Raw genomic sequence first — 26,751 nt, 5'->3', positions numbered from 1 at the left:
CCAGACCTGTACCCCCTTCCATCTCTGGTATGTTCACACTCCATGCGCGCCTTGCACCGGCTCGGATGATGGGGAAGCCGGAGAGGTATGCATGTTATTATTACAACATGTGGCGATTGGGAATGATCGTTGACACCCTGATTTGCTGTTGAATGATCGGAGTGACTGCAAGGCGGCACAGGGATTTCACAGCGAGCTGATTTGGCCGTTATGAGGGATGTGTACCGGGCTCAGGATGGTAAGCTGCACTTCATAAGTTATTGGGGTTTTCAGCTGGGTATTTGCCTGAAGTTGTAATGTTGTCACTCTACTTAAAATGAGGAATGCTGTTTTCTTTTCGTCTCCACAAATACAGTAGAATAATAGAATAATAAAGATACAGATAGACATTTGTTTAAGCAGATGTTTGGGAACATGAGAAAGGAATAATGGTAATATAGGAAGGGATTTAATGTTGCCCTTTTAATAACATTTGACTTTGACTTAAGGTGTCCCATTTTATGTTTTCCATTCACTTCATCATAGAAACACTATTGTGCATGAGAAGCACATTCATTGGCCATTATAAACCATTTTTTAATAAAGCTTGATATGCGAAAATAGTCGCTGTGTATGTGTGTGTGTGTGTGTGTGTGTGTGTGTGTGTGTGTGTGTGTGTTTGTGTGTGTGCGCGCGCGCGCGCGTGTGTTTCCTTGTTCAAGTTGAGAGAGGGAGACGGAGAATCCATATGAGACTATGCTCTCCACTAGCTTCTGGCAAATACAGTTGACTTGCCTATGAATATAAGCTCTCTGACTGAATGCATGATTCAATAACAAACTAAATATGTACATCATAACCATAAAGACATTTGGGAAAAAGAATTTATATCATATTTGTTTGGCCCATGTATATATTACTTAAAATGTGATTTAATTTGTAATTCCAATTTAATTAATATAGACTGCTGAAAGGGCAATTTGCAGAGGACAGTATAATACAACAAAAAATATTTAAAAAGCAAAAGAGCAAAACGAGCACAAGTCTGATCAGTTCCATAGTATTTTCACTGGTTGACCTGTATACTCAAATGTTAATGAAAAGTATGTTGGGTGCTCTTGGAAAACATGGAAAAAGCACAATGGCGATCAGCAATGAGGATGGATACTGTTAAAGAACCTATATTTCAGTGGTTTAATTATTTATGAGTCAACATCTTTCGACCACTCTTCTTTTCAAGGACTAACTAAACTAAGTACTTTTAATATATATGTTTGCAGTAAATCAATCTTGCAAAACGTTCCACCTTCACATGTTATTAAACTCCAATTATAAAAGAAAAAAGCAAGTTTACTTTCCACTTCATCTGTTATCCTTCGCTTTACAGTCTATCACTTGTGTCCAGCGGAGAACAGGGGGAGGTAGAGAAAAGCTGATAGCCTCCATGTTCTGCTGGAAACACCTCCCTCAATTACATTTCCCACCGAGAAAAAACGGCCACATTCACAGGGAATACAAATCAATTAATAAATACTTTATCATGCTCTCTCCTCCACCCTGTGAGATGGAAATGAAGCACAGCCCTTGTGACAGAAGTGATTTATTGGTTCCTCCAGTACAGGATCCTATTCTCCTGGATCTGAATAAGTGAAGCCTGTTGGTGCGGCCCAATGCTTCAAACTGTCGCCACTGTCCAGTCACACATTCAATAAGCCTGTGGGTACAACTGTAAATAGTCAATGAGCAGAATAATCACAATACTGATGATAATATTCCTACTCTATACAAGCTGTAGTGAACAAAATATGGGTAACACTTTACTTGAATGGGATATCCATATATGACGGTTTAATGTCGCGCTAAGATATCAAGCTAAACGTTTTTCTTAAGTTTGAGAGTTAGGTCTGCTATGACATGTTTATGACAGGTTTTGTTTTCTTGGTTTATGTCAAGTTGTCATAACAAGGACATCTCAAACAATGTCACCTTTGCATCAAAAGTGACATAACTTACGGGAAGACACTTAACGACAACTGCCATAAGTATTTATTAATGTTTATGACAGCTGTCATGTCATGGTTATGACAATGTTATGTCAGTCTTATGAACACCCATTCAAGTAAAGTGTTACCAAAATATGTAGTCCTACTTTACTTATGGCAAACCCACAGGCCTTTTAGACTCTGTATTGGTTTAAAAAGTGCACAGCTCCTGTCCTTAAATCCTCGCAGTGGACAAGGTAAAACTCCTAGAGAAACCCATTAATTACTTGGGCAAAAATAGAAGACTGACATTCATTTAATTCATGTCATGTGTACATATATATATATACAGTATATACACGAAAAGAATAACACATAAACACAGACCAAATGATAAACACGAAAATGTGAACATTATATGTACAACAAACTCTGGGGATGATGGCCTGGATGCTGAGTTAGTAAAATATGTTAATGGAAAATAAGTGCAATTAAGAGTATTTGAAGTAGAGAGGATAAAGGGGGGTCCCCCAACAGCCTATAGCAGCAAGCAGCATAACTAGGGGCTGGTTCAAGGCAATCCTGAGCCAGTCCTAACTATAAGTTGTATCAAAAAGCTCCAGGATCAAGCAATAACCCTTCATTATTGGAATGCAATGCCCTTGTGGGACAACAGGATACTATGTGACAGCTTTTCCTGACAGCTTTAGTCATTTTTTTATTTGAATGTTTGTGTTACACTTAACTGATGTTTTCTTTAAGTGATGAGAACATGAGCCCTCTCTTTAGGAGTAAAGTATTGAGAAACCCTTTTGCAGTAGCCAGAAAATGCAATACAACAAAGCTGAAACCGTGGCTGTATGTCTTAGCTCATGAAAAGTAAAATATGATTATATGTATATGTGATATACGGTTCCCATAGGATTTTGACGATACAAAGATATAAGGACTTTTTTCGAATAAGATACATTGCTGTGGATTTAACAGTTCAAGAAGATATAAAGTAGTTACAATTAGTACCTCCTACAATCTACAGCAGAAATAAAAATACATTTAGCAGTATTTTGGCAACAAATTCAATTAAAGTGAGGTTTTGAATGCAAGACTTTAAAGTGTAGTGGTGTATTTTTAGAGAGTGTTATTGGTACTTTGACCCCAGGTACCTGCGTATGTGTTTAGAAACCAGTAGAAAAGTCTATAATTGCCCTTAGAGATTCTTGTTTACTTAATGTGCAGCATAGCATGTGTAGAAAATCTATCATAGCTTTGTATTCACAACAAAAGCTGGCAAAAGAAAAAGCTCAGGGCAGCCACCCAAATGTAAGTCAGCTTTATTGTGAGAAGCTAGATACAAGAAGAAAGGAACAATGAGTCTCTAAGGATAATTCCAGCTGTTTCAACCAGGGTCTTATTCTTTCATCATTTGCCTCCAAACCACTCAATACTAAAACCATTCTCACCCACTGCCTCACAGAGTGGCTTTCATCTCAGATGGTTGTCGAGCTGGTTGATTGCACTGCCACTTGCGAAAAGTATTATATCTATAGATCAAAACACATCGCAAAAAGCTATGCATTGAGATGTCATAGCAGCCCAAACACAAGTGAAATTGGAACTGGAAAGTAGCCTGTGCTTTTTCCGTATGACCGTCACAATGTCAGCTATGGAAAAGGTCTATTATCAGTTTTTGGAGTTTGGACTTCTTTTTATGCTGACAGCTGGTATTTTTGTATGTTTTAAAGTAACTATGCAATAGGAACATGACAAGCTATGAGTTATTCACGTAATAAATGACAAATACAGTGATAAGAGGACCCAGCTTGATATTAGCCACAACTATTTAAGGCTTTGATACTCAGCGGACCATTCTGGGCAACTGTAACATCTAATGGTACCAAAAAGTTTCAGGGCAATTGTAGTGCCAAGAAAAACATTTCGGACCCTCTGTTGTTCGGAATACTGCCCATTTGAGTGTGAATAACACCACAGACCTGAATGTTCTTTTCTACTTATTCTTTGGATTTTTAAACACCCGTACTAAATAAACTATCCATGCTGTCTGTATCAGATGTTGAGTTTGAACTTAATACCATCACTATCTGATCTAGTTGGCCTGACCACAAATTTAATCAGCAGATGTGATGTGTGACTGGGAGGAAGTGAAAGAGGAGGGTGTAGCTTACAACACTGCAGTATCATTGAGGTGTGCTATCTCTTCCTCACACTTTTTTGTCTTTGCACACTTCTCTATCCTAGTCTTTGCCAAGTCGTAATCTCAGTCATTCTCATAACTCAATTCTGACATTTCTCTTTCTCTCTCAGTGGCTGCATGATGCCACTATGTCTCAAAGTCCTCCCTAATCCTGCTGCAGCAACACTGAGGATCCCGCACAGTCCCAGGACACCTCATTGACTCATGCAGCTCATCCTCTGCAGCTATCAGCCACTGATCAATCCTAACCCACTCTCTATTGGGGCTCTCCTTTTCCAGACTCTTACTACAGACAGGGATTACCCACTGATCTGATGCTGAAACGTGATCCGCTGTCTATTGAAGACCTCTGATGGAAATCTCAAAACTCACCCACGTTCAAATGTGACAAAAGGATTCCTGACACTCCTCGTTCCTCTCCTTTTTGTGTTTTTCCTTTGTTGGTTGGAAGCCAAAGCCATATCTTATCTGTCATTGGAGAACTCATTGTTATGAAGGGTTCTGAGGCCAAAAGGTCTGAAAGATACAGACATTTTTATGATCTGCTCGTCTACAATAGACCTGGGCTGTGGCAGGATCTCTTTTCTCATGTGCAAGCTTTGACGTGAGTTGTTGGAGGTTACGATTAAGGAAAGGACTGCTGTATCCTGAGGCTAAAAAGTTGGCCTGGAGCAATCTGTAGGCTTGTTCTGCTGTTGTTACCTGGTCTGAGCTGCCCAGTCCGGAGCAGCGAGCTTTCCAGATGCTGCAATGCCCATCATCAGCAACGCCAACCATGACTTCAGTAATCTGTCCCTCAGCGATGACAGCAGTTTCGATCGCATCTTCACAGAGATCCCCGAGACTGAGACCATCAAGGTATGAATAGGACTTTTACTACAATCAAATATAAAAATTAAGTGAACAATTTTATCAAATACATTTTAGATGCACTCATGCATTGAACCTTTTCATTGTTCACTCCCCAGGGTGTGTACTACCAGAGGGCTCAATTCATCCGTCGGCCGGAGGACCTGGTGTCCATCGACCATGCCCTGCTGGCGGTGATCAACGTAGGGGGAAATCGCTACACCTTCCCGTGGAGCACCTTGGAGCAGTTCCCCCTCACACGCCTTGGGCGCCTCTGTGGCTGCAGGTCACCTGAGGACATCGCCAGCGTCTGTGACGACTATGACGAAGCCTGCAAGGAGTTCTTCTTCGACCGCTCGCCATCTGCCTTCAGGGTCATCCTCAACTTCCTAGCTGCGGGTAAACTGCGCCTTCTGCGGGAGATGTGCGTCCTCTCCCTACATGATGAGCTCACCTACTGGGGGGTGGAATTGACGTACATGGAGCGCTGCTGCAAGAGGAAGATGTACACGCGCATTGAGGAGATGAGCGAGCTGGAGCGCCGTGAGGAGGAGCGCAGGCAGAGAAACGCCATGCAGCGCATACCGGTGGAAGAGACCAGATACCGGAAGGTGATGAACTGGCTGAGAGATATGGTTGAGAATCCGCAGTCTGGCATACCAGGAAAGATCTTTGCCTGCCTGTCGGTGATCATGGTCGCAGTGACGGTCATCAGTTTGTGTATCAGCACCATGCCGGACCTCAGAGAGGAGGAGGAAAGGGTGAGTGAACCAGTATTTGAATGTTCTGAAAGTAGCAAAAGGCTCTGAAGCAAAGTCAAACTGATACTAACAATTCAACTATAATCCTTAAACTGCAATAGGGCCCAAGAATTTAAGGTTTTTTACTGAGATGCCTACAGCGACTGTCAACGAGATTTATCATGAGGGGTGTGACGGATTACAGCTGTCAATTCTTACAGTTCTTCTTTGCTCACAGACAAAGTCACCATAAAGCAACAGAGATGCTCATTACTTAACATGATAAACTGGATGCTCATCATCTTCAACTAACTTTGTTTCCTGGAAATCAACATTGAATCATATCACCCTTATGTCAGTGTTTATCAGAGTTTGGCAGAGTGAGTCAAAAAACAAATGTGCTAGAGTCATGTTTTATTCATTTCAGATTGTGGGAGACATTGTGATGCTGCAAAAATGTGGTCTTAAATATTCTAAAATATTAAACTCCCTGTTGTGGCACCCCCTTAAGTATCCCTGTGGGATGCTGCAGTGTGTGTGTGTGTGTGTGTGTGTGTGTGTGTGTGTGTGTGTGTGTGTGTGTGTGTGTGTGTGTGTGTGTGTGTGTGTGTGTGTGTGTGTGTTTCTGTTGTTGTGCACGTCCTTTTCTTTCTCTACCCGTAGCAGTTTGGGATAATGAAGCCAGAACTGCTCACTGAGGCCTGTCCAGTATCTGTCAGTAAACGCTGGGGAATAATGAAACGGGCTTACTGTATCTTACACCAAAAACCTGCGCACACACACAAATGTGCAACTCAGTCAGACGCACTCATACTCACAATAAATTGCACATACAAGCACTGGCAGTCACGTGCACAATAGTAATAAGCTCATCCACAGTAACCAACACGGCTCTCTCTGAATATTGCACACATTTACTCTTTTTTTTATGTTTCTAACTAAAGTCTTACTGCAGCACAAACACATAACATTTTTGAACTTCGAGGAACACTTTATCCATCTTCACACAATTAACATTTTTTCCATCTTATCCCAAGGTGCCCTTGAATAATAAATAGTATGTATATTTGTGTTTGTGCTGCATGAAAACTGCACACGCCTGTTCAACAGCTGTTGAGAAGTCATCAACAGCAATGCCCCTGTATTGGTTTTATTATGAGCAGTCACAGTCAGCCAAAGGATCTTTTTAGGAGGGTGATGTTGGAGAGTTTAGTGAGGCTGAGGAGTGCCCGTTGCAGAATGCTTGATGAGTTGAGCTCGCTGCCAGGGGGGAGGCCAGCAGTTGGTGTCAGTCATAGGAACACAGATGGACAGGATTAGACAGAGAATCTGGTTCTGGTTCATGCTGTAAACGTGCATGACTTGGATAAGGACCTTTTACAGCATTTATCATATCTCTAAGAATGGTCTTATAGGTACAGTGGAGTCAGAAGCTCTGTAGATTTATATTCTGAGAGCAGTGACAAGGTTCACAACAAAATTATCAGATATACAGCGGGAGGCAGAAAGCGCCCAGATATTCAGACGGAGACACAATACAAGTGTTGTAGAATTGCAAATAGATTGTATTTCCTGATGTGAAGTATCACAATTGCATTAGAGAAGTTGACAGGAAATTGTGCTTGTAAATTACCCAGGTGCACTGTAGCAGTCGGGGGTACTTCCATAGAACCAGTGCACTCCCACAAACTCCTCTTAACTTTACACACACACACACACACACACACACACACACACACACACACACACACACACACACACACACACACACACACACAAGTGTGTGTTAACTCCCTGCCTTGTGAGGATATTGCAGGTTGTAAGGACATTTGGGGTAATTCTTGGAAATAGGATGGCAGCTCCTTCCAAAAGTAAACAAGTCCATCTGCTGTGTTAACATTTTCTCTCTGCATGCTCCTGGTTGTCGGACTAGTCTTGTGTGTTCAGCTACTGAACAGCATCCACACGATCCGGCTAGCCAAGCCATGCAGGAGCTGCAGGACTGCTGTCATCTTTAATTGACATGGCCCCTGTTTGTTTCTGTCTCTTATCTGTTTGTGCCAAATTCCCCTGGTCCACGCATCATTAATCTGCTCCTCTGCCTGCCCCTGGTTAGAGTTCTGAGTGTTAAAGGAAAAATAGAATAAGTGGAAGATGGAGGAAGACAACATATGCTGGATACGTCTGAGAGAGCAGTGGAGATGTAGTGAAGTTAATGTTTTGGTGAGAGAATTAAAAGGGGGGAATGGATGAGATTCTGGTGGGAAAAAAAGGCCAGAGATAAACAGTGCTTCATTTCCCCCCTCCTCCTGCTCCCCTCTGTGCATATCTTTGTAATGTGTTTCTGCTGTCCTCAGTTGATCCCTTCTATCAAACAGTATATCTCTATGAACTGAATGCTTTGGGGGGGATCCTTTATCATACGGCTCGGTTTCATAACTCCTGATAAAACAAAAACACTCTGTCATTCCTACACCCCCTGATGTGGGTGTGTATCATTCCACTTTGTAAGTGCTCTGCTCTTTACGTAAAAAATCCATATCATCCAGGAGCCACTCTTATTCAATCAGTTGCAACATGGTGATGGGAGGCACAACATCCCCAGATGGTTTTCTTGAATGCAAATGAATGATTGAAATATTTATATACAATACAATTCAAAAAGTTGGTGGCTTAATAGATCTGATAGAAACTGCTTTGGGAGATTGTTTGGCATAATTTTCCTTATTAAAAGGATCATAATGAACACAAGTTAACATTTTAAACAACATTGTAACCTCAAAATCAGAGTTGAGTAGTATTCTGTGAATGTCTTCAAGTTAGGTACCAAAACTAAAATGTCAAAGGTTATTATGTGAACATCACAGATTGGAAAATGGGAATTAAGAATGGGGAAGTCATATTACTCCATAGCTTTTAGCAACCTTCCTATATTAAAAAATAATAACTAGCTCACTAGCAAGGACCATGGAACAACAATATGTTGGTTAAAGATTTTTTAATGGAGATATGTAAGGGGAGGGGAGGTGGAGATGGATAACTGTCAGGCCCGTCTGAAGGACAAACCAAAGTCCAGGTAGAAGTAGTCTCAGGGTAGGGGGTTCTGTTTCAGGCTTAACTCTGCACGATCTGAATCAAGCCACCCAGACGGTACCTAGAATAACACAAAAGTATGAGCAAGATTATATAGATAAGGGGAGACAGGAAGAAGGGATGGATTTTTCAACATTATTGGGGCATGAGGGGAGATAGGGATTAGGGATGTACTGTATGAAGGGATGAAGGGTCAGGGGAATGTGTAGGGAAGGAGGGATGATTGTATGAAAGAATGTAAGGAGCAATTTAGAAAGGGATGTAGGGAGGGATGAAGGGATGTAGGGAGGGAGGGAGGGATGAATGATCAAAGGATGTAGAGAGGAAGGGAAGAATTGATGAAGGGATGAAGGGGTGTAGGGAAGGAGGGATACATGGATAAAGATAGGGTAGGAAGGGGAATGGATGAATAGAAAGAAGAAGGGGAGAGTGATTTGTGAGATCTGAAACTAACAAGGCTGGATGTGTTGACAGATATAAGTAGCTTAGCAGCTGATTAGAGGTGTGGTTGAGCTCTGCTCCGGAAGTTAATTCTTGAAAAAAAAGCTGTTTCTGCATGGCATTAATAACCAAAATAACCAGAATTGAAGTCAGATGTATGCAACTATCCACTGCTGTGTTCCCATTGACCTTGATTTAATTATATCCATGTATTTTCCCTTTTTAGTCATGGGTTCTTAATGTAATAATAATGTAAGTGTTTTCTCTCTTTACCATGAACATCTCACATTGCGATGGCAATATTCAGTACTTGATGAGACACATTTCTACAGTGACTACTGTCCTGACCCAGCCCTGAGCCCGGTAATCTCTGGGAGGATAGTATCAGTGTTTAGATTGGAAGGAATAGGGTATATACAGTATCTAAATCTCTCCGGAAGCAGCAGGTCTCAGCACACATTGGTACCCAGCCTGAGTCCACATACTGTTTCAGTTACATACACCAAAGGACTTTGACTTTCTATCTACATTATTTCAGATTATAACTTTTCAGCAAAGCAGAGATTTTTCCTGAATTAATTTTCATGCATTTACCGTGGACACAATCAATCAAAGTGTTGCTCAGATTCATGCCTCTTATATTCTCGCTGGATGATGGAGTATTTTCAGACAGCCTCATCAGATCTGCTCTCCCTTTCCTAATTCAGTCTTATTCTGGCCTGGGGAGTAATGCAAGTGGCCGTTTTATGCTCTTAATGCCATGAATTGGAGAGCGATTTGCTGTTCAATAATTACATCCCAGGGCATCAATCACAAGTCACCAGAGAGCGAGAGCGAGGGACTGTTGAATAGAAGATTGCATGACTTCAGCTTGTGGATTTTGATATGTTTTCTGATTGACCTTGTTCTGAAGTAGAGCCTGGACATCAAACCTGTCTGGACAAGTGATTAAAGAGAGGGCTGATGGCTGTTATTTTATGAGACAAAAAAAATAAACTGAAAGAGACATGGAGTGAGTGAGATAACGTGTCTCTTGTGACGCCTGAAGCGGAGATACGGTGTTTCTTTATGCTTTAGATTGGAAGCAGGAGGAGTCTGGGTCATGGAGAAGGAGTGTAAGATAACAAGAGAACACACTCAGATGGGAGGAAGTAAACAGTAAACCAGCCGTGAAGACTCCTTTCTATCCTCCCTGTCCTTCATCTTTCCTCCCAGAGGAGCTGTTCCAAGTTTTAAGACAAGGCAATATCACCTGGGTACAGAAGGAGAAGGTGACTCACATACTTTAGACTAAGTAAAGCAAACACATGCATTCATAACTTATTTGAAAACATAGTCATATTATTTTTAAAGACAGCAATTAAGACACATAATAATTGTTGAATAATTATATGGGATGTGGTACAGCAACAAAAAACTAAAAAATTACTTCAACACATAAAGTAGCTCATATGTCTAAATGAGCATGATGCAACAAAATACATTCATTATAACATTTGTTTCTCTTGAAGGTATCAAATTGTCTATAAATAACCATTAGATTAACAGAGAAGGCCAGATAGATCATAAATGAAGATGTCTTTTTTAGATTTCTCTTATTATCTTGTTTTTTCCTCATCTGAAGAAATAAATAGATGCTAAGAAAAGTGTCTTCATCATTAGGACACAAGTGTAATTCTGGGATCTTAACAAGTTGTAAAAACAACCTTTTTTCTACACACATGTCTTCTGCTACCTTCTAAACTACATGAACACTGGGAACTTAATCATGATTGGTGACCATGACAGCAAATTTGCTGCAGAGGCTAAACAGGATAGGCAAGATGAATTGTCCATGGCACCGCATACAACATTTTACATTACAAAAGGTAATTTCATTAAGATAAAGTCATTTTGTAATAATGTGCAACACTGAGTCCATCAAATGATCTTCAATCGCCGTCTGGTTCAACAGAGCTGCGGTGATAATAATAACCTGAAACCAATCACTATCTTGAATCCTATTCTCAGTGTGATTGAAATGCAAAACTAGAGGATAGTCATTAATGATATGATCACCGAGTTATTTTTAAAGAATGGTGACTGCAATTTTCCTGGGTGTGACAAGTAATGAAGATATGTTTTAGTACAATCTTTTTTCACTCTCCATGTAAGGTCACTTACAGACAGGCTGCAGAGCTGTTTAATAATAAAGATAATCTAATGGCCCCAGGGAGTTTTCTCATTTGCAGTTTACAATATACATTATTCTGATAAAAGTGGGAAAAACATTTTCCATTACAGCTCTTCTTGTCGTATCTCCAGCAGCCAAATTCAGGCAAAATGTGTTTTCTTATCTGTTGTTTTGCACCAATGTCCGGCTCCAGCGAGATAGAGTTTGAAAAGATCAAAGTGTTGGCTGAGATAAAAATCTCAGTAGAATGTATGTGTGCGCGCTGCTGCTGAAACTGTGATGAATTGAATTATGTGAATCCACAAAGCAAGTATCCACATTTATTGTCTCTGAGGGGGAGTTGTGATTTGGTGTCCAACACTCTTTACTATCTGGAATTTGAAAACATGAATGAATTTCCCCTGCAGCTCAATGAAACACAGCCGACGGTATGAAAGAAATTAATCTTGATGCAATTGTATTGTAGGTCCTTCCAGCATACCATTTTATTTAAGGTACTACTATTCCTGGGGTGTGTAGTGACATAACTGGAGATGCAAAATACTGTGTGTGTGTGTGTGTGTGTGTGTGTGTGTGTGTGTGTGTGTGTGTGTGTGTGTGTGTGTGTGTGTGTGTGTGTGTGTGTGTGTGTGTGTGTGTGTGTGTGTGTGTGTGTGTGTGTGTGTGTGTGTGTGTGTGTGTGTTGGAGTGTGTGTTGGAGTGCTCTTTGTCTTTCCATACACAGAGTCAGCTGGCTACATCTGCTGAGCCGAAAAGACAAAGCACCATCATCAATCATGAGCCTTGTTAGAGTGTGTAACATCAGGGGCAAAATTAAAAATGTATTCTTCATGAGCCATCTTTCCTTCCTCATAATTTTCGCCTCCCTTTAAAGAACACAAAAGGGAGCTACGTGTCCAAGTCTGTAAGCTATGTCGGCTCAGCGGGGCGGGACTAAAGCTGGCAGTCGGTCAGAGCGACTATAAGTCAAATAAAGTAAATAGGATTTTAGGCATGCTGGCAGCTGGAGAGGGAGTTTCAATGAGAGGAAAGATAATGCAGATGCATTAGGGAAGAGAGGGGTGGCAAACTCATTGGAGGCCATTGGGGTTTTCATAATGTCTCACACACATAGAGAGGGGGATGACCTTACAGCTGCACATGACCTTATCATCAAGAATGTGAAATAAACCATTCAAGGTGATCAAGAGACATTAAAAAAGTCCAAGATGTTTAAAATTCTACTCAGGTTTCGACTGTTTAGCAGAGATACCATCTTTAACAGCCTCAAACCACAAGAGGTTCTATATGATTGAACTATATGATAATTACCAATACCCATTAAACACTGAGAATACATGTGTGTGAATGTACATGCACCAATAATTAGCTTTCACATGTATTTCCTGTGTTGATGTCTGCAGGCCCTTCGACTGTATCAGTTTGGAGCAGATTCCATGCCTATTGCGGACTATCTGGTTACAAGCTGTATTCCCTCTGTCTGATGTGCTGAATGGCTGCCAAGTTGGATTATGGGAGAGAACAGCAAAGTATGAGGTGTTTATCCGGTCCTTGCCAGAAAGGGATTGAACAGCACAGCACGTTACCCATCTTACATCTGATGTCTTAGTGATGGCTGAAATAGTGATTGCCTTGTTTACATTTTGTTACTTCATGTGCTTGATAAAATGGACACAGCCAGATATTCCTACTTTTTTATTTAAGCAGGTTACTTTGGTCTCTTTTAAAGATCTTAGCCATCATTAAGAATTAAACAAATATTTATCAAAGACACAAAGTTCCATAAATGTAAGCAATCTTTCGTAGTTGTGCAGTTCTGCCAAAAAGGGGAGGAAGATGTTCTCTGACAATGGTGTAGGAAAGGTGTGGACTTAAAAGGACTTCGGGCCAGTGGACTGAATCTGCGCCCTATTGGTGAAGCCAAAATAAGACTTAACAGAACAAACCAGTGATGCTGTTCGCCCTCAAGAAAAAAAAATCGCTTCTAACGGAAGAATTGGAATTTTGGCTGAAACAACTAAACAATTGTGTAATTCTGTAGTGTTTAAGGACTTGTGAGTGGAAAAGAAACTTTGAACAGATTTGGACAGTCACAGAAACATCAATCAGAGCTGCCTTTTTCTTAGCAGAATCAATACGATCATTTTCAACTCAATACAATTATTTAGATTAATAATGGGAGTCAAGTCGTTAGTTTGTTTAGTATGTGGCCATGTAATAAGTTATATAATGTACAGCCAGCTGTCAGAAAAAGATCAACCTTCCTCCTCTTTGTGTCGGGCTCGTTGATGGACATACCCACCCGTAATGTTCTTCATGCATTCATCTAATTGTTGTGTGTATTGTACATTGGGGTACCATCTTAAATGTTAATGTTGTTTTTCTGTGTAAACCTTAAAAGCTTCTGCATCGTCTTTGTTTACCTTTTATTAAACCCTGGGAATAGGTTATTCCAGCAGTGCAAGTTTGAAGAAATGCAGTGTAACAGAAAATGTGCTTTAAGGGGCGACTGTGGCTGTGAGGAAGTGCAGTTGTCTTTCAACCAGAAGGTTGTGGTTTCGATCCCAACCCGAGCAGTCAACATGTCCATGTATCCTTGGGGAAGAAACTTTACCCCGAGTTTCTCCCGATGGCATGCCAACGGTGTATGAAAATTACTTCCCTAGAACAAGCTGTATTGCTCTGTGTGAATGAGGTGTGAATGTAGTATGTAAAGTGCTTTAAGGGTCAAAAAGACTGGATAAAGCGCTATATACGTACAGTTCTTTTACCATAAAGAGCTCAGAATGTCTGTAACAAGAGTACTTTAAATCCCTCCATGTTTATATAGACGGACAGCCCAGATTATTGAGGTCTCCAAGTGTAGCGCTCCGTGATTGTTGACATTTGGATTGGGCCTGTATTTCTCTGGAGGTATTAATTAGTGATTGGGAGCAGCTGTGGAGGCAGCAACAGTTCAGGGCTGATTAAGCACAGGTGTGCGGGACAGGAGAGCACAGCAAGGACACCTATTGGGCAGGTGAGGAATGACACAGGCAGGGAAACTAAGAAATACCACAAAGAGCAAAGTACTGAGAGCAGAGGAGGATGGGGACGGAAACACAGCGGCAGCTTTAAACCCCAATATTTTATACTGAGCAGCAGTTGCCCCCCTCCCCTGCAGAGATGCCCTCTCTGATCACTGCAGGGCATCTCAATCCCATCCTATACAGAAAAATCAAACACACTTCAGCTCTACCCCGACACACAGCGCACCCTCTGTACCGAATCATAGCATTCCCACAGTATCTGTGGCCTTAAGAGTCAGCGTCGGATCTGTGTGTGTGGGTGCCTGTGTTTTTTTAATCGAATTTTCTGAGATGCTTGTTGATGCAACAAATTGATGGGACACTTTCAATGTGTTATCCTAAATGCAAAATAAATGAATATGCAGTTTATTGCTTGCACGGGGCAGTGATAATAAAAGTACATGGCTCCTTTCCTTTCTTTAATGTGTGTGCGTGTGTGAGTGTGTGTGTGTGTGTGTGTGTGTGTGTGTGTGTGTGTGTGTGTGTGTGTGTGTGTGTGTGTGTGTGTGTGTGTGTGTGTGTGTGTGTGTGTGTGTGTGCATGTGTGTCAGTGTGTACACTCAATGTGTCTCAAGCACAATGCTGACGCACAACATGTTGAATTTGATGAGACACTAAAACACTCAAGAATATTGGATGAGAAACTTTAACAACGCTGGATTGCTTTGATGCATTTTGTAGAGAGAACCGCAGGGTCCTTGTATAGTGCATAGTGTTCGTGTTTGTGGGTAGTTTGTGTGTTTGTGTGTGTGTATGTGCGTGTAGCTTCCTGGCTCAGGCAGAATAGAGACTTATGGGGTGTGAAGGGAACCCTATTCCTCAGATGTCAGTTCATCTTTTCTTCATCAGCTGATCTTGTAATCCCTCTCCTTCTACAACGCTCAGCCACCTACTCTTCCTCCATCTATTGTCCTCTTTTCTATCCATCTATCCCCCCGCCATTCCTCAGTCATTTTTTTCCATTAGGGTGTTTGCGCGCAGACAAGCTGTTGGTCTTTGTCAGTAATAGGAAACTCAGCAGCCTGCACTGCAGCCTCATATGGAGATGAAACTGTTTCACACTCTGCTCAGTGTAAAGTGTCAGTGGAGTCAGTGGACATGTCTTTAGTCATGGTACAAATCAAGTTATTGAATGGGTGCAAACAGAGTTTCAACCACAATGACCCATTGTAAATCAATCTTACAAGTTTTACAGATGTTTGAATAGATAATTCAAGTCTTAATTATCCAGTGTTTTGCTTAATACTTCCAAAAATGTGAATATTACTAAGACATTACAATTTGTAACACAACCTACTCAGGCACCCTACTCCTTTTAGCGAATATGTATGTGTTTGTTAAGTAGTGAACGCACAACTGTAAAATCGAGTCTTTGATGATACTGCATGTTGTGTGAGAGTGTCATGTTTTGATATAGCTTTGCTGTTGTTTTACATACCAGAGAATGGAAACCGCTGTGCGTTCTGGGGTGTTGTGGCCACCTTTGAGGATAACGCTTATAGCATAGACATCAGCCTTCAATATATATCAGATTTCCCCGGGTCATCTGTCAGATGCTTTGAATAAAATAGGCACAACATAAATGCCCTTACCAAGAGAAGCTCTGGGCAGAAACAGATATATATATATATATATATATATATATATATATATATATATATATATATATATATATATATATATATATATATATATATAGTCAATTAATGACATCTGTACTTATGAATTGAGAAAACAATGGACATTACTGTTACTGATGTCGGCGGCTTTCTGGTGTTTACAGTTGGTGTCTACAACTGACGGCAATTTTAAACTGCCGAAGTCAAGTTTACAAACAACTTGATATATTACCCTCAAATCTACAGGTTTCTTTATATTAAAGGATATTATAATATTTAGAGTAGGGTGACCAGACGTCCTCTTTTGCCCGGACATGTCCTCTTTTTATGTCCTGTCCGGAGCGTCCGGGGGGTTTTATAAATTCATGAAAACGTCCGGTTTTCACAGTTTTTCATGGGACCATTAGGCGTGTACTTAAATTGAAAGGCGCTTTGCACAGAAGTCTACTGTACTTAGACTTCCCCCCCAACAGTCGCAAGTGTCCTCTTTTTCGCCACCTCAAATCTGGTCACCCTAATTTAGAGTCATCTAGGCAGACGTAACACAGCTAATGGTATGCTAACTGGATGCTAACAAAACTTGGCTTATAACGCATAATAAGTCTACCTGTATATTCATGTATACTGCGATATTTCATGTTTTGAATCCTTTCACTGTGTAGTAGTTTGTGTAAATGTAATTCAGCAAATTTCTGCACTTGCAGTAAACAGTTAGCAGATGTCTGCTATACAGCACAGCGTCTCTTGCCGATGTTTGCTACGTCTCCCTCGTTTCCATGTTAGCATAACATATTAAATTTAATCCCATGGTTCTTATTTGTTTTGCTCAATGTTCATAGAAGTGGCTGTTACAGCCCGCAACATTAACTGCCTACCGACCATGTTTAAAAAGTTTAAAGTGAAAAAGTTAGTCGGTACTGGTTGTGGTCGCTGGTATCCTCCAAATATGGACGACTTGCTGCTCATGATGTCTTATTCCCAATCTCTATTCTCGTTTACTTTCATTGTTCACCTTGAGGAGGCATGCAAGTAAAAACAGAGTTTTTTTCACAAATTCAGGATAACATAGGATGAGTAATTGATACAAATGGTCATATTGTGACTGAAGTACTCCTTCAACATGCACTGTGCAATCATGCATACATGCATCTATCAGGTTACAGGAGACCGTCTTGATGATAGATGAAGGTGTCAAATGATACGACCCCTTTAATAACCCATGACTAGTGAACACACTGCATGATGTACAGTATTTCAGCAAAGGCCAGGTGGCGTTCAACCACACCCCCTGATTCTTTCTCCGGGTTCCTTTGTCTCTGTCACTGCCGTCCGCCCCTTCACTCCCCCTTTTCTTCTTTTTCCTAGAAACTAAAAGTGGGTGCAAGGTCAGTTCAGCAGCATTGAAAAGTGGCGTTCAGTTGTGCAAAGTACGTTCAAGGTCTACAGCAAGGTAAAGCTTATTGATGGGCTGAATCTTTTGTTCCCTTTTCTACGCAAATCCTTTTTATGCGGTAGGATCATCATGGGGGGCTTTTTTTTCACCTGATTGGGAGAGAGATGAGAGACAGCTGTTGAGTAAGAAACATGCTGTGACGGAGCGAGAGACTGACATTAAAAGTTAGAACAGAACCCCAGGAAGCATTTCTCTACGTACGATAACAACATTTCAAATATACTGGGGGTTATAGTCATGTAAGGGTTAGAAAAGCACACATCCACGCAGCTGCATATATTGAGAGTCGTCCTAATTACCAACCGAAGACAGTGAGAAGAAGAGCTTCATCTGATCCAGAAGTAGAAAAAAAACACATTCATAATTCAGGGCTTTAGAAGCCCTATCTTGTCCAACAATAAAGAGACACATTTACACTTCAAAACCCTGGAACAGAGAGTGACCCTGCTGTGCAGGCATCAGGCAGCTGTTAGTAATGGGTCACTCTCACAGGGTGGATGGGAGGCTGTTAATGTAAAACTCAATTTGTTCTGGGAAAAAAGCAAGATGAAAGTATGCTCGAATAATAGTTGTTTTTTTCACTATTCACAAAAAGAAGGAGTGTTTGTTTTATTTTGTCAGTAATAATTTATGTTAAACTGATACATCAGAAGTCATTTTTTGGTTTATGTTTCTAACATGTTATTGTAATCCCATTGTATAGAAGTCCCCTTTAGAGTAAAATAGTCAAAAAATCATCAAGGATGTGGTTACTTTTTGTTTTGAAAAACAATCTAGTCTTTCTGTTGTCAGTTCCATCCTCTCCCGTGACTCTTAGATTAAAAAAAACAAGATGGCGGGTTTTGTGTTAGTTTGTGTGTGAAATAGAGAAAGACAAGTATACTTTGTGGCACTCATTTCTTCCCTCTGACCATCTGCCCAGGCCATTAACGCAAACATCAATGTAACACCCTGAAAATGATCATCATCATGCAAATAATGCCAGATGGTTAATCAGGGGGGTCACTGCAAAAAACCAACCGATTACACTCCAGAGTTAGAGCCAACACTAGCTTGTCAATATGGGGATTCTTCAATGTCTGCTGCAATGTTGTAAACAGCACTGGAGATATGTACATCTGTGTGTGTGTGTGTGTGTGTGTGTGTGTGTGTGTGTGTGTGTGTGTGTGTGTGTGTGTGTGTGTGTGTGTGTGTGTGTGTGTGTGTGTGTGTGTGTTTCAAGGTTTCAAGGTTTCAAGGTTTTTATTTGTCATATGCACAGCAGATACAGCGTATATGTTGGCAATGAAAATCTTATGTCGCGTGCTCCTCCAACAACTCAACATACATGGTGCAAAAGATAAATAAAATAGTGAAAAGAGAGAAGAATATTTACAATATCAACAATACAGATTTGAGGATGTGAAATATATACATATGTGGAATACATTGAGAGTATTTAAATACTTTACACTGTTGAATGAGGAGGTATGGACAGATGCATATATTATGTATAACAGATGTATATGGCAGATATGTATAATATATAGATATGTGTACTATAAACAGATATGTATAATATATAGATATGTGTACTATAAACAGATATGTATGGCAGATGTGTATAATATATATATATATGTATGTGTGTACTATAAACAGATGTGAGTAGACATTCACACAGCTCAGGAGTTCAGTAGTCTTATAGCCTGTGGTATAAAACTGTCTCTGAGTCTGGTGGTCTTGGTCCGGATGCTGCGGTACCGTCTGCCAGACGGCAGCAGACAGAACAGATTGTTGCTGGGGTGATGGGGGTCCTTTAATATCCTACCGGCCTTCTTCCTACACCGCTGGGTGTAGAGGTCCTCCATGGATGGCAACTCCGTCCTGGTGATGTGCTGAGCAGTTTTCACCACCCTCTGTAGAGTCTTACGGTTGAGGGCGGTGCAACTGCCATACCAGGCGGTGATGCAGCCAGTCAGGATACTCTCGATGGTGCACCTGTAGAAGTTGCAGAGTATCCTGGAGTCCATGTTGAACTTCCGCAGCCTGCGGAGGAAGAAGAGCCGCTGTCGAGCCGTCTTGGATATGACCCTGGTGTGATGTGTCCATGTCAGGTCCTCACTGATGTTAACCCCGAGGAACCTGAAGCTGCTGACTCTCTCCACAGGAGTCCCGTCGATGATGATGGGTGTGTGTGCTTCTCTCTGCCTCTTCCTGTAGTCCACAATCAGCTCCTTTGTTTTGCTGACGTTGAGATGGAGGTTGTTGTCCTGGCACCAAGATGTCAGGGCTCTGACCTCCTCTCTGTACGCCGTCTCGTCGCCGTCTGTGATCAGGCCGATGACGGTCGTGTCGTCAGTCGTGTGTGTGTGTGTGTGTGTGTGTGTGTGTGTGTGTGTGTGTGTGTGTGTGTGTGTGAGTTGTCCTTTATGGTCTTGCTTGGTCACATTTCTTTAATAGGTCTGTCAGCCTGTTTAATTATTCTGGCTTGAGGTTTCTTTGACAGGCAGGTTAATGGTAGATTGACCACTTCCCTTTCTGTGGGATTCTGCAGCAGTCGGTTTTTGGCATGTGGTAATTTCATAAGTCCCTATAAAGCTCTGTATGCTCCTTGTCTTTTGTTTTAATTTGACATTGAGGGGTGTTAATGCACGTCCAGTAATGTGAAACACTGGTAATGTGAAACACCACAGCTGCTTGGGTGAACAGTTGAAATGAGCTTCGCTGACTTTGGTTCCAGAGGGAGTTGTACAGAGGAGATAAGGTCATGGAGATGGTGGGTATTGTGGGAAGTGTTGTGTGAAACTGTGTGTGTTTGAAAAAGTGAAAGACAGAAGTGAAAAGCTAAAACAAATGGCCCATCAAGCCAAGGGGAAGGACGGTGTCGAAATGCCCTGATGGGGCTAATGTCAGAGAAAGAGCAGGGAGGAAGGGAATAAATGAGATAGAGAGCGCACGTGAGAGACAGAACATGTGAGCTATGGGGAGGAACTGTCTGAAAGATTGATACAGGATGAACCAGATTTCTCAGCAGGACTTGACATGAGACAGAAAAAACTTAAGGAATTCAGGAAAGATTATGGCGTGATAGCAGTGTAAAGGTTGATATTTAGTCAGAGATTTATTTTAGTGGAAATCCTAAGGGAGAAATCCTTTAACTATTGCTTTGTCCTTTTGCAAAGATAATTTGCTTGATGAGCAAATACCCCGGTCTCTATTTTATGTTCTTTGGAGAAATTGTGGATCCCAGGTTTTACTTTGTGGGCTGCTGTGCTGCTGTTCTGGAGCCAAATTCAATGAATTAAGTTACAAATGCATTAAAAACAAGGAGTGAATGATTAATTAATAAAATGGATATTTCATATGTTATTATCATGTCTACATTGTGTTGTCTTTAGTATGTTTTTTTTAAAGCTGTATTAACCAATATTTTTTTGCATACAATAACATTTTTAATTTGCAATGTCGCTTGAGAGAATTATCTTTTGAATCTGCCATTATCCTATGCTTTATTTACAGCCATTTAAAGCTCATGTTCGGCTGTCTTTAACCTTGTTTTCAGGTGCTTTCAGCTGCTGTTATTCGTTAAAAAAGCTGATCGAATCCTTATTTGTAACCTTCCCTGCATCAAGCGTCAGAGAGCTAAAGTAGATGGTGGAAAAAGTGGAGCACTTAGCAGATAAACAGCCAGTTTTTTCCCTCAGGAGTCAGTGGATGGCAGGATTAAAAGTTTAAGGACCTGAACGTGAGTGGATTTACTATCATATGTCAGTGTCACTCCAAAGGAATGCTAATGTTGCTTCAAGACTGCTGAATCTGAACAACTTCCCCCTAAAAGAAACTCTTTGTAGACATACATCTAGGCAAGGAATATTATAACACAAAATATCATTTTTAAATAAAGATCTTTACTACGTGCCAACTTTTAGTGTTCATTTTTGAATGAGTTTGTTTTAATGAAGGATTAGAAACTGATTCATGAAACCCCTTTGTGTAGCAGTATAAACCACCCCTTATTATTTGAATTTACCTAAACCCTTTTTCTAACCCTAACCCAATTAGAATGATGAAGCACTGAGAGAAATCTGCTTTATGTGAGTGTTCAACATTTAGCAAACATCATACAGCACTAGTACATTAACTGACCTTTAGTATTAACAGGAAGCTTTTTTTTTTTGGTCATTAAAAGGCATTTGGAATATTAATATACAAAGAAGTAGTCACATTCGAGACACGATAAGCTAAATTATGCACACTATAACTCTGAAGATGGATTGTTACAGCCATATAGAACCAGTGCCCTTTGGTTTGAATATTTAACCAAAGATCATGTAAATCTTCACGCTTTTATAAAACCTGTTCTGAGATGCAAAGGGTCGATGTTTTGCAGCACTAAAGTTCTGAAAACCCTCTGAACTCTGTTGTGTTCTTGAATTTCTCTACGAGGCAAGGAGTCCAAACAAAGTAGTAAGGTTGTAATAAAGCTGATTTATTTCCAGTTGTAGGGATACACATACTCAATATGAGGTCCCTGGGTATCATTCCCACCCAGAGCCTCGACATATGACATCACACAATATTTAAACTCTTTGGAGAAAAGGAGGCAGTCCCCTTATGACAAGTTATATGTATATTTTTGAATGTGTGTACGTGTTGGTTTCTGGTTGGAGGACAGGCAGGGTCCTCCCTCTTGGATCCACGAGTTCCGGGTGTCCAGCCTATCATATAATCCTTCTCTACTCTTATCATAACTTTACTGTCACGGGCCACCCAGGTGCCTGTTACCCCTATCTCCTTCTGTCCCTCTCACGGGCCTCTCAAACTTGTAAAAGTTATTCGTAAAGTTAGTGTTCACTGTGAATAAAGAAGCAGAATGCAGTTCCTTTCTTATGTTTTGCTCACCATAAACTCTGTCATGAAGCTCACTTCTCTTCATAGTTTAAAACCCTCTTTGGTAGCATTTATACATAAATATGTCTTTATCAGCAAGCAATAAAAATTCAATAATATCCCACAACTCTCAGAACCATATGGCATACAAAGTTAATAACCCACTGTTGACTGAGTGGAGCTTTTAGCATCTTTAGAGCGAGATATTTGCAAAACAGAGGTAAGGGTGCTGTTTCACCTGACCTGTTCGCTTCACTTTAAATAAAACCCTGGTGCGGACCACACAAAAGAAACGAGGGGTGCCCCAAAAGGTCAGTCTTGCTTTCAACCTGACTCTGTTAGGTTTTTTGTGGTCTGAAAGCAAACAAACCAACCACATGCTTTTATGATAGCAGTTATGATTTTGGCAGAGTCCATAATGGGCTAAAAAGATGCTGCCATGAACACTGCAGTTCTAATACTGTAAATATGGATGCAGAGTATACAGCCCAGGAGTTCTTCTATCATCACTACTAGCATCACCTTAAACTCGCACAGTGGAAAAAAGCAAATGATTTAGAAAAGTAGATGTTCTTAATCTTGGGAATTCTACAGTAAGTGTAAATTATCGGTTAATAAAAGCAGCCCATACATTTTGCAACCCTAAAAATGATGCAAATACACATCACTCTGTGAGAATGAAGTGAAGGCTCAGAGTCATACTGGGAGGAGAGTCAGTGAGGAAGTCAGAGAGGACACGGATGATAAATAAGAGCGTGAGGAATAGGACACGAGGGTGAAGGATGCATCATGCATAGACGGACAATGGAGGAAGATGTGTTTCACTTAGAGGGATGCTGGCTGAACGAAGGAATTAAAGTAGAGATAGAGCAGAGTGAGGGCCAAAGACAAAATTACGGATGAGAGGGAAAGATTTCAGGGAGGGTGATGGAGGAGGAAACAGTATGAGGGATGACAAGGTGGAGACAGAGGCAGGAAGTGAAAAAGAAAGGGTGGAGGAGAGAGAATAGATAAGGGTGGAAAATAGATGAGCGTCGTTGGATTAGAGATAAAGGCAGAGTGAACGATGAGAAAATGGGGAGAAGCTAGAAAATGAAAGAAGAAGCCCTAATTCACACTTGAATAATGTTCACCTTAAAGATATATTCAATGATATATTCAATAATCATTCAAATCTAAATCATACAACAACGGGATGTTGACTGAAAAAAGGTTCCAACCAAGAAAAATGACAGCATCAGTTATTAAGCAATAATGAAATACCTCCAAGTGATAAAAAACCCCAGCAGATCAGATAATTATGATCCCTCTGTAGCAGAATCAAAAGAGAGGTAGATGAAAGTGGACGGGGCGGACCTGACTTTGATCCCGGACACCACTGATCTTAGTTTTTGCACTGACTTTCTATTACTCCTCAGTCAGCGCTGGGTTCTGTTAACCATGCCTGCAACTAGTCATCAACATTAGCCAAGTAGTTATTAGGTTTTAAATGCTACCAAACCTTTATCTTACCCTAAGTACACTATGATGTCGCGGCATGGAATTATAAAGGCTTATACATGTATGTGTTATTGTGGAGACAAATGGGAGAACATTTTAATTTAAATTTGGAGGAAAGGGTACTTAGACCTCCTTCTCTATGATAAAAGTGTTATTCCATCATTTCAGTATTGCTATTTGAAACAGCTATAAGTAATTGGCGTTGTCAAATGGCAAACTAGTTTATTTCAAGTATACCAGGGCCTTAAGTGATGAAGTTAAATTCTGCACAAATGTTGTTCAATAAACGATTACTTCTTCTAAGCCTGTGTGTTCCTTTAATGGAAACCAAGTTACAATACACACAATAGAGGTATTAAATTAGACAACAAGTTTTGAATTACATTTTGTTGTCTGAAAGATTTTTCCCTACTGAGTTAAAGAAACTCTTTCTTGGGCATAATTTTTTGTGAAAATGTCTGTAAAAGCACTTTCCGTTGGCCTCAGTGCTAGTTTTCAGTAACTGTGACTGCTTTATAGAAATAAAAATAAAAATCTGAAGTATGAAAACAGACTGAATAATAAATTCAGTTATTGCAGCAAAATTGTAAATGTGTGGTGGAATAAAGGCTTAAAAAAAAGATTTATGTTTACAGCAAACCTTTACGCTCTTTTGTACCTTGACACAAGTGTTGCGTTGCTTTTCCTTGATACTGCAGTTAGAGGGCATGCACACTTGATTGCTTACTGTCATGGCTCCAACAAAGTGTCACATTAGTCTTTGAAACCTGCCCTAATGAAATAATTGATTTATCGTGCCAGTGCATTATCTGTCTGTGCAGCTGCAGAAGCTTCATCCTACTGAGTGTCTGTAACTCATGATTTATGAATGATTACCGAGCGTGATTATCTGACCTAAGGATTTTTGTCTTCTCCCCATCTCACCCCATCGGTCTTGCTCCCTGTCAAACTCCTCCTCTCATCCTCAATCTCTCTGTCTCTCACTTTCCCTCTTTCCCCTCACCCCTCTCTACCTCAGGGTGAGTGTTCGTCTAAGTGCTACAACATGTTCATCATAGAGACGGTGTGTGTTGCCTGGTTCTCCCTGGAGTTCATCCTGCGCTTCATTCAGGCCCCCAGCAAGCTGGACTTCCTCCGTGGGCCGCTCAACATCATCGATGCCATGGCCATCCTTCCCTACTACGTCTCCCTGGTGGTGACAGAGGAGGACCCGTCCCTGGAGCATGAGAGGCCTGGAGGAGGTAAGGGTTACTTGGACAAGCTGGGCCTTGTGTTGAGAATTCTGCGGGCACTGAGGATCCTCTATGTGATGCGGCTGGCTCGTCACTCCCTCGGCCTGCAAACGCTGGGGCTGACGGTCAGGCGCAGCACCCGTGAGTTTGGCCTCCTCTTGCTTTTTCTCTGCGTTGGCGTCACCCTGTTCTCCCCGCTGGTACACTTTGCTGAGAGCGAGCTCACAGGCTCCCATGACTTCAGCAGCATCCCTGCCTCCTACTGGTGGGCCATCATCTCTATGACCACAGTGGGCTACGGCGACATGGTCCCCAGGTCTATTCCAGGACAGGTTGTAGCGCTGAGTAGCATCCTCAGCGGGATCCTCATTATGGCCTTTCCTGCTACCTCCATCTTTCACATGTTCTCCCGCTCCTACCAAGAGCTGAAGATGGAGCACGACCGGTTGTTCAAAGAGGAGTGCGCGGCTGCTGCGGCTGCTGCTGCTGCCTCAGGGGAACTGCAGGAGGCAGGAGGTGATGAAGGGAAGGAGAACTCAACTCCACCTGGGCTGGGATTACATCTAGACAAGGAGATTGTGCACCCACTGGAGTCTCTCACTCTGTTAGGGAAAGGTGGGGATGCTGCAGGAAATAACAACCACAGCCTGCCAGCAGCAGCTTTCTGAACAGAACTCAGACTAACTGACTCAATCCTAAACTTCCAAGAAGATACGAGCCCACTAATCTCTGTACTGCAAATGACTTATGCTCCAAAAGCCTGATAAATTGTTGAAGATATATCTTGTATGGGTTAAAGGAGATTAAACAGACAGCCTTTCTTTTGCTCTTGGGTCTGCTGGTAAGGAGCTCAAATGTGCACATTGTAGACTGCACGGAAACTAAAAGACTTTAAACCCTTTAACTTGGACGGTCCAGTTTGTTTGACCGGAAAGCCTCTGCAGCAATATTAGTAACCCGCTGCTTCCATGAACATGCAATATTCAATCCAAAGTTGCTTTTCCTTCCACTGTGAAAATACTTATAAACCCAACTGCATCTCTTAGTTTCATTCTCATTAAATTATTTAAAATAAGTTGCCTACAGTATGCCCTGGAAAAGTGTCTCATACTGAATACTCTACTTTTCTGTCATTAACTCAAATAATCGCTCCTCCTAAGTTTTATTTGAGAAGCTTAAAAGCCATGTTCTGAGAAGAAATATAAGCAAACATAGAGTTTGGCCCATATCTATGATATATGATATCCATCACTATCTTTCTCATGTACTGTATGTTTGGATGCTTGGACTCAAAGAGATGATGGTTTCTCCCTACTCTTCCTTGACTTCCAGGATAACTGTGTGCAAATATTATAGAAGTACGATACGACTTGTTTTTCTTTTTATCAAATGAGGACGTGAAAGCGTGACGAGAAAGAAGAATTGTTTGTGTTGGAGAGAAAGCGTATGAGTGAGAGAGAGAATGAGCACCAACTACCATGACTTGTACTTTGCAATGCTCCAAATAAAAGCTCTCCTAGTAATCTGAGAGAAATCAA

At 41.1% G+C, this 26,751-nt stretch overlaps 1 protein-coding gene across 2 annotated transcripts; it reads left to right on the top strand.

The window, feature by feature from the left end:
- Window positions 1-26,751, top strand: kcng4a (potassium voltage-gated channel, subfamily G, member 4a). 2 transcript variants are annotated; one of them, XM_063899738.1, is made up of 4 exons: window positions 1-238; window positions 4,453-5,031; window positions 5,142-5,783; window positions 25,000-26,751. In XM_063899738.1, the coding sequence occupies exons 2-4, from the start codon at window positions 4,924-4,926 to the stop codon at window positions 25,879-25,881; spliced, it is 1,632 nt and encodes a 543-aa protein (XP_063755808.1). In that variant the 5' UTR covers window positions 1-238; window positions 4,453-4,923; the 3' UTR covers window positions 25,882-26,751. The 2 variants fall into 2 exon arrangements, with proteins under 2 accessions (XP_063755808.1, XP_063755799.1); XM_063899729.1 differs by having other exon boundaries at window positions 25-238; window positions 4,284-5,031.

Source organism: Eleginops maclovinus, chromosome 2 (genome assembly GCF_036324505.1).
Source record: "Eleginops maclovinus isolate JMC-PN-2008 ecotype Puerto Natales chromosome 2, JC_Emac_rtc_rv5, whole genome shotgun sequence".
Classification (NCBI taxonomy): Eukaryota; Metazoa; Chordata; class Actinopteri; order Perciformes; family Eleginopidae; genus Eleginops; species Eleginops maclovinus.
Note: the sequence above shows the minus strand (reverse complement) of the source record. Positions and strands in the feature narration are given on the sequence as shown.

Bases quoted from the DNA above. Each gene is read 5' to 3' on its own strand.
- kcng4a (XM_063899738.1), top strand. From the start codon at position 4,924: ATGCCCATCATCAGCAACGCCAACCATGACTTCAGTAATCTGTCCCTC. The intron at 5,032-5,141 runs GTATGAATAGGA...TTCACTCCCCAG, and splicing joins CCGAGACTGAGACCATCAAG to GGTGTGTACTACCAGAGGGC. The intron at 5,784-24,999 runs GTGAGTGAACCA...TCTCTACCTCAG, and splicing joins TCAGAGAGGAGGAGGAAAGG to GGTGAGTGTTCGTCTAAGTG.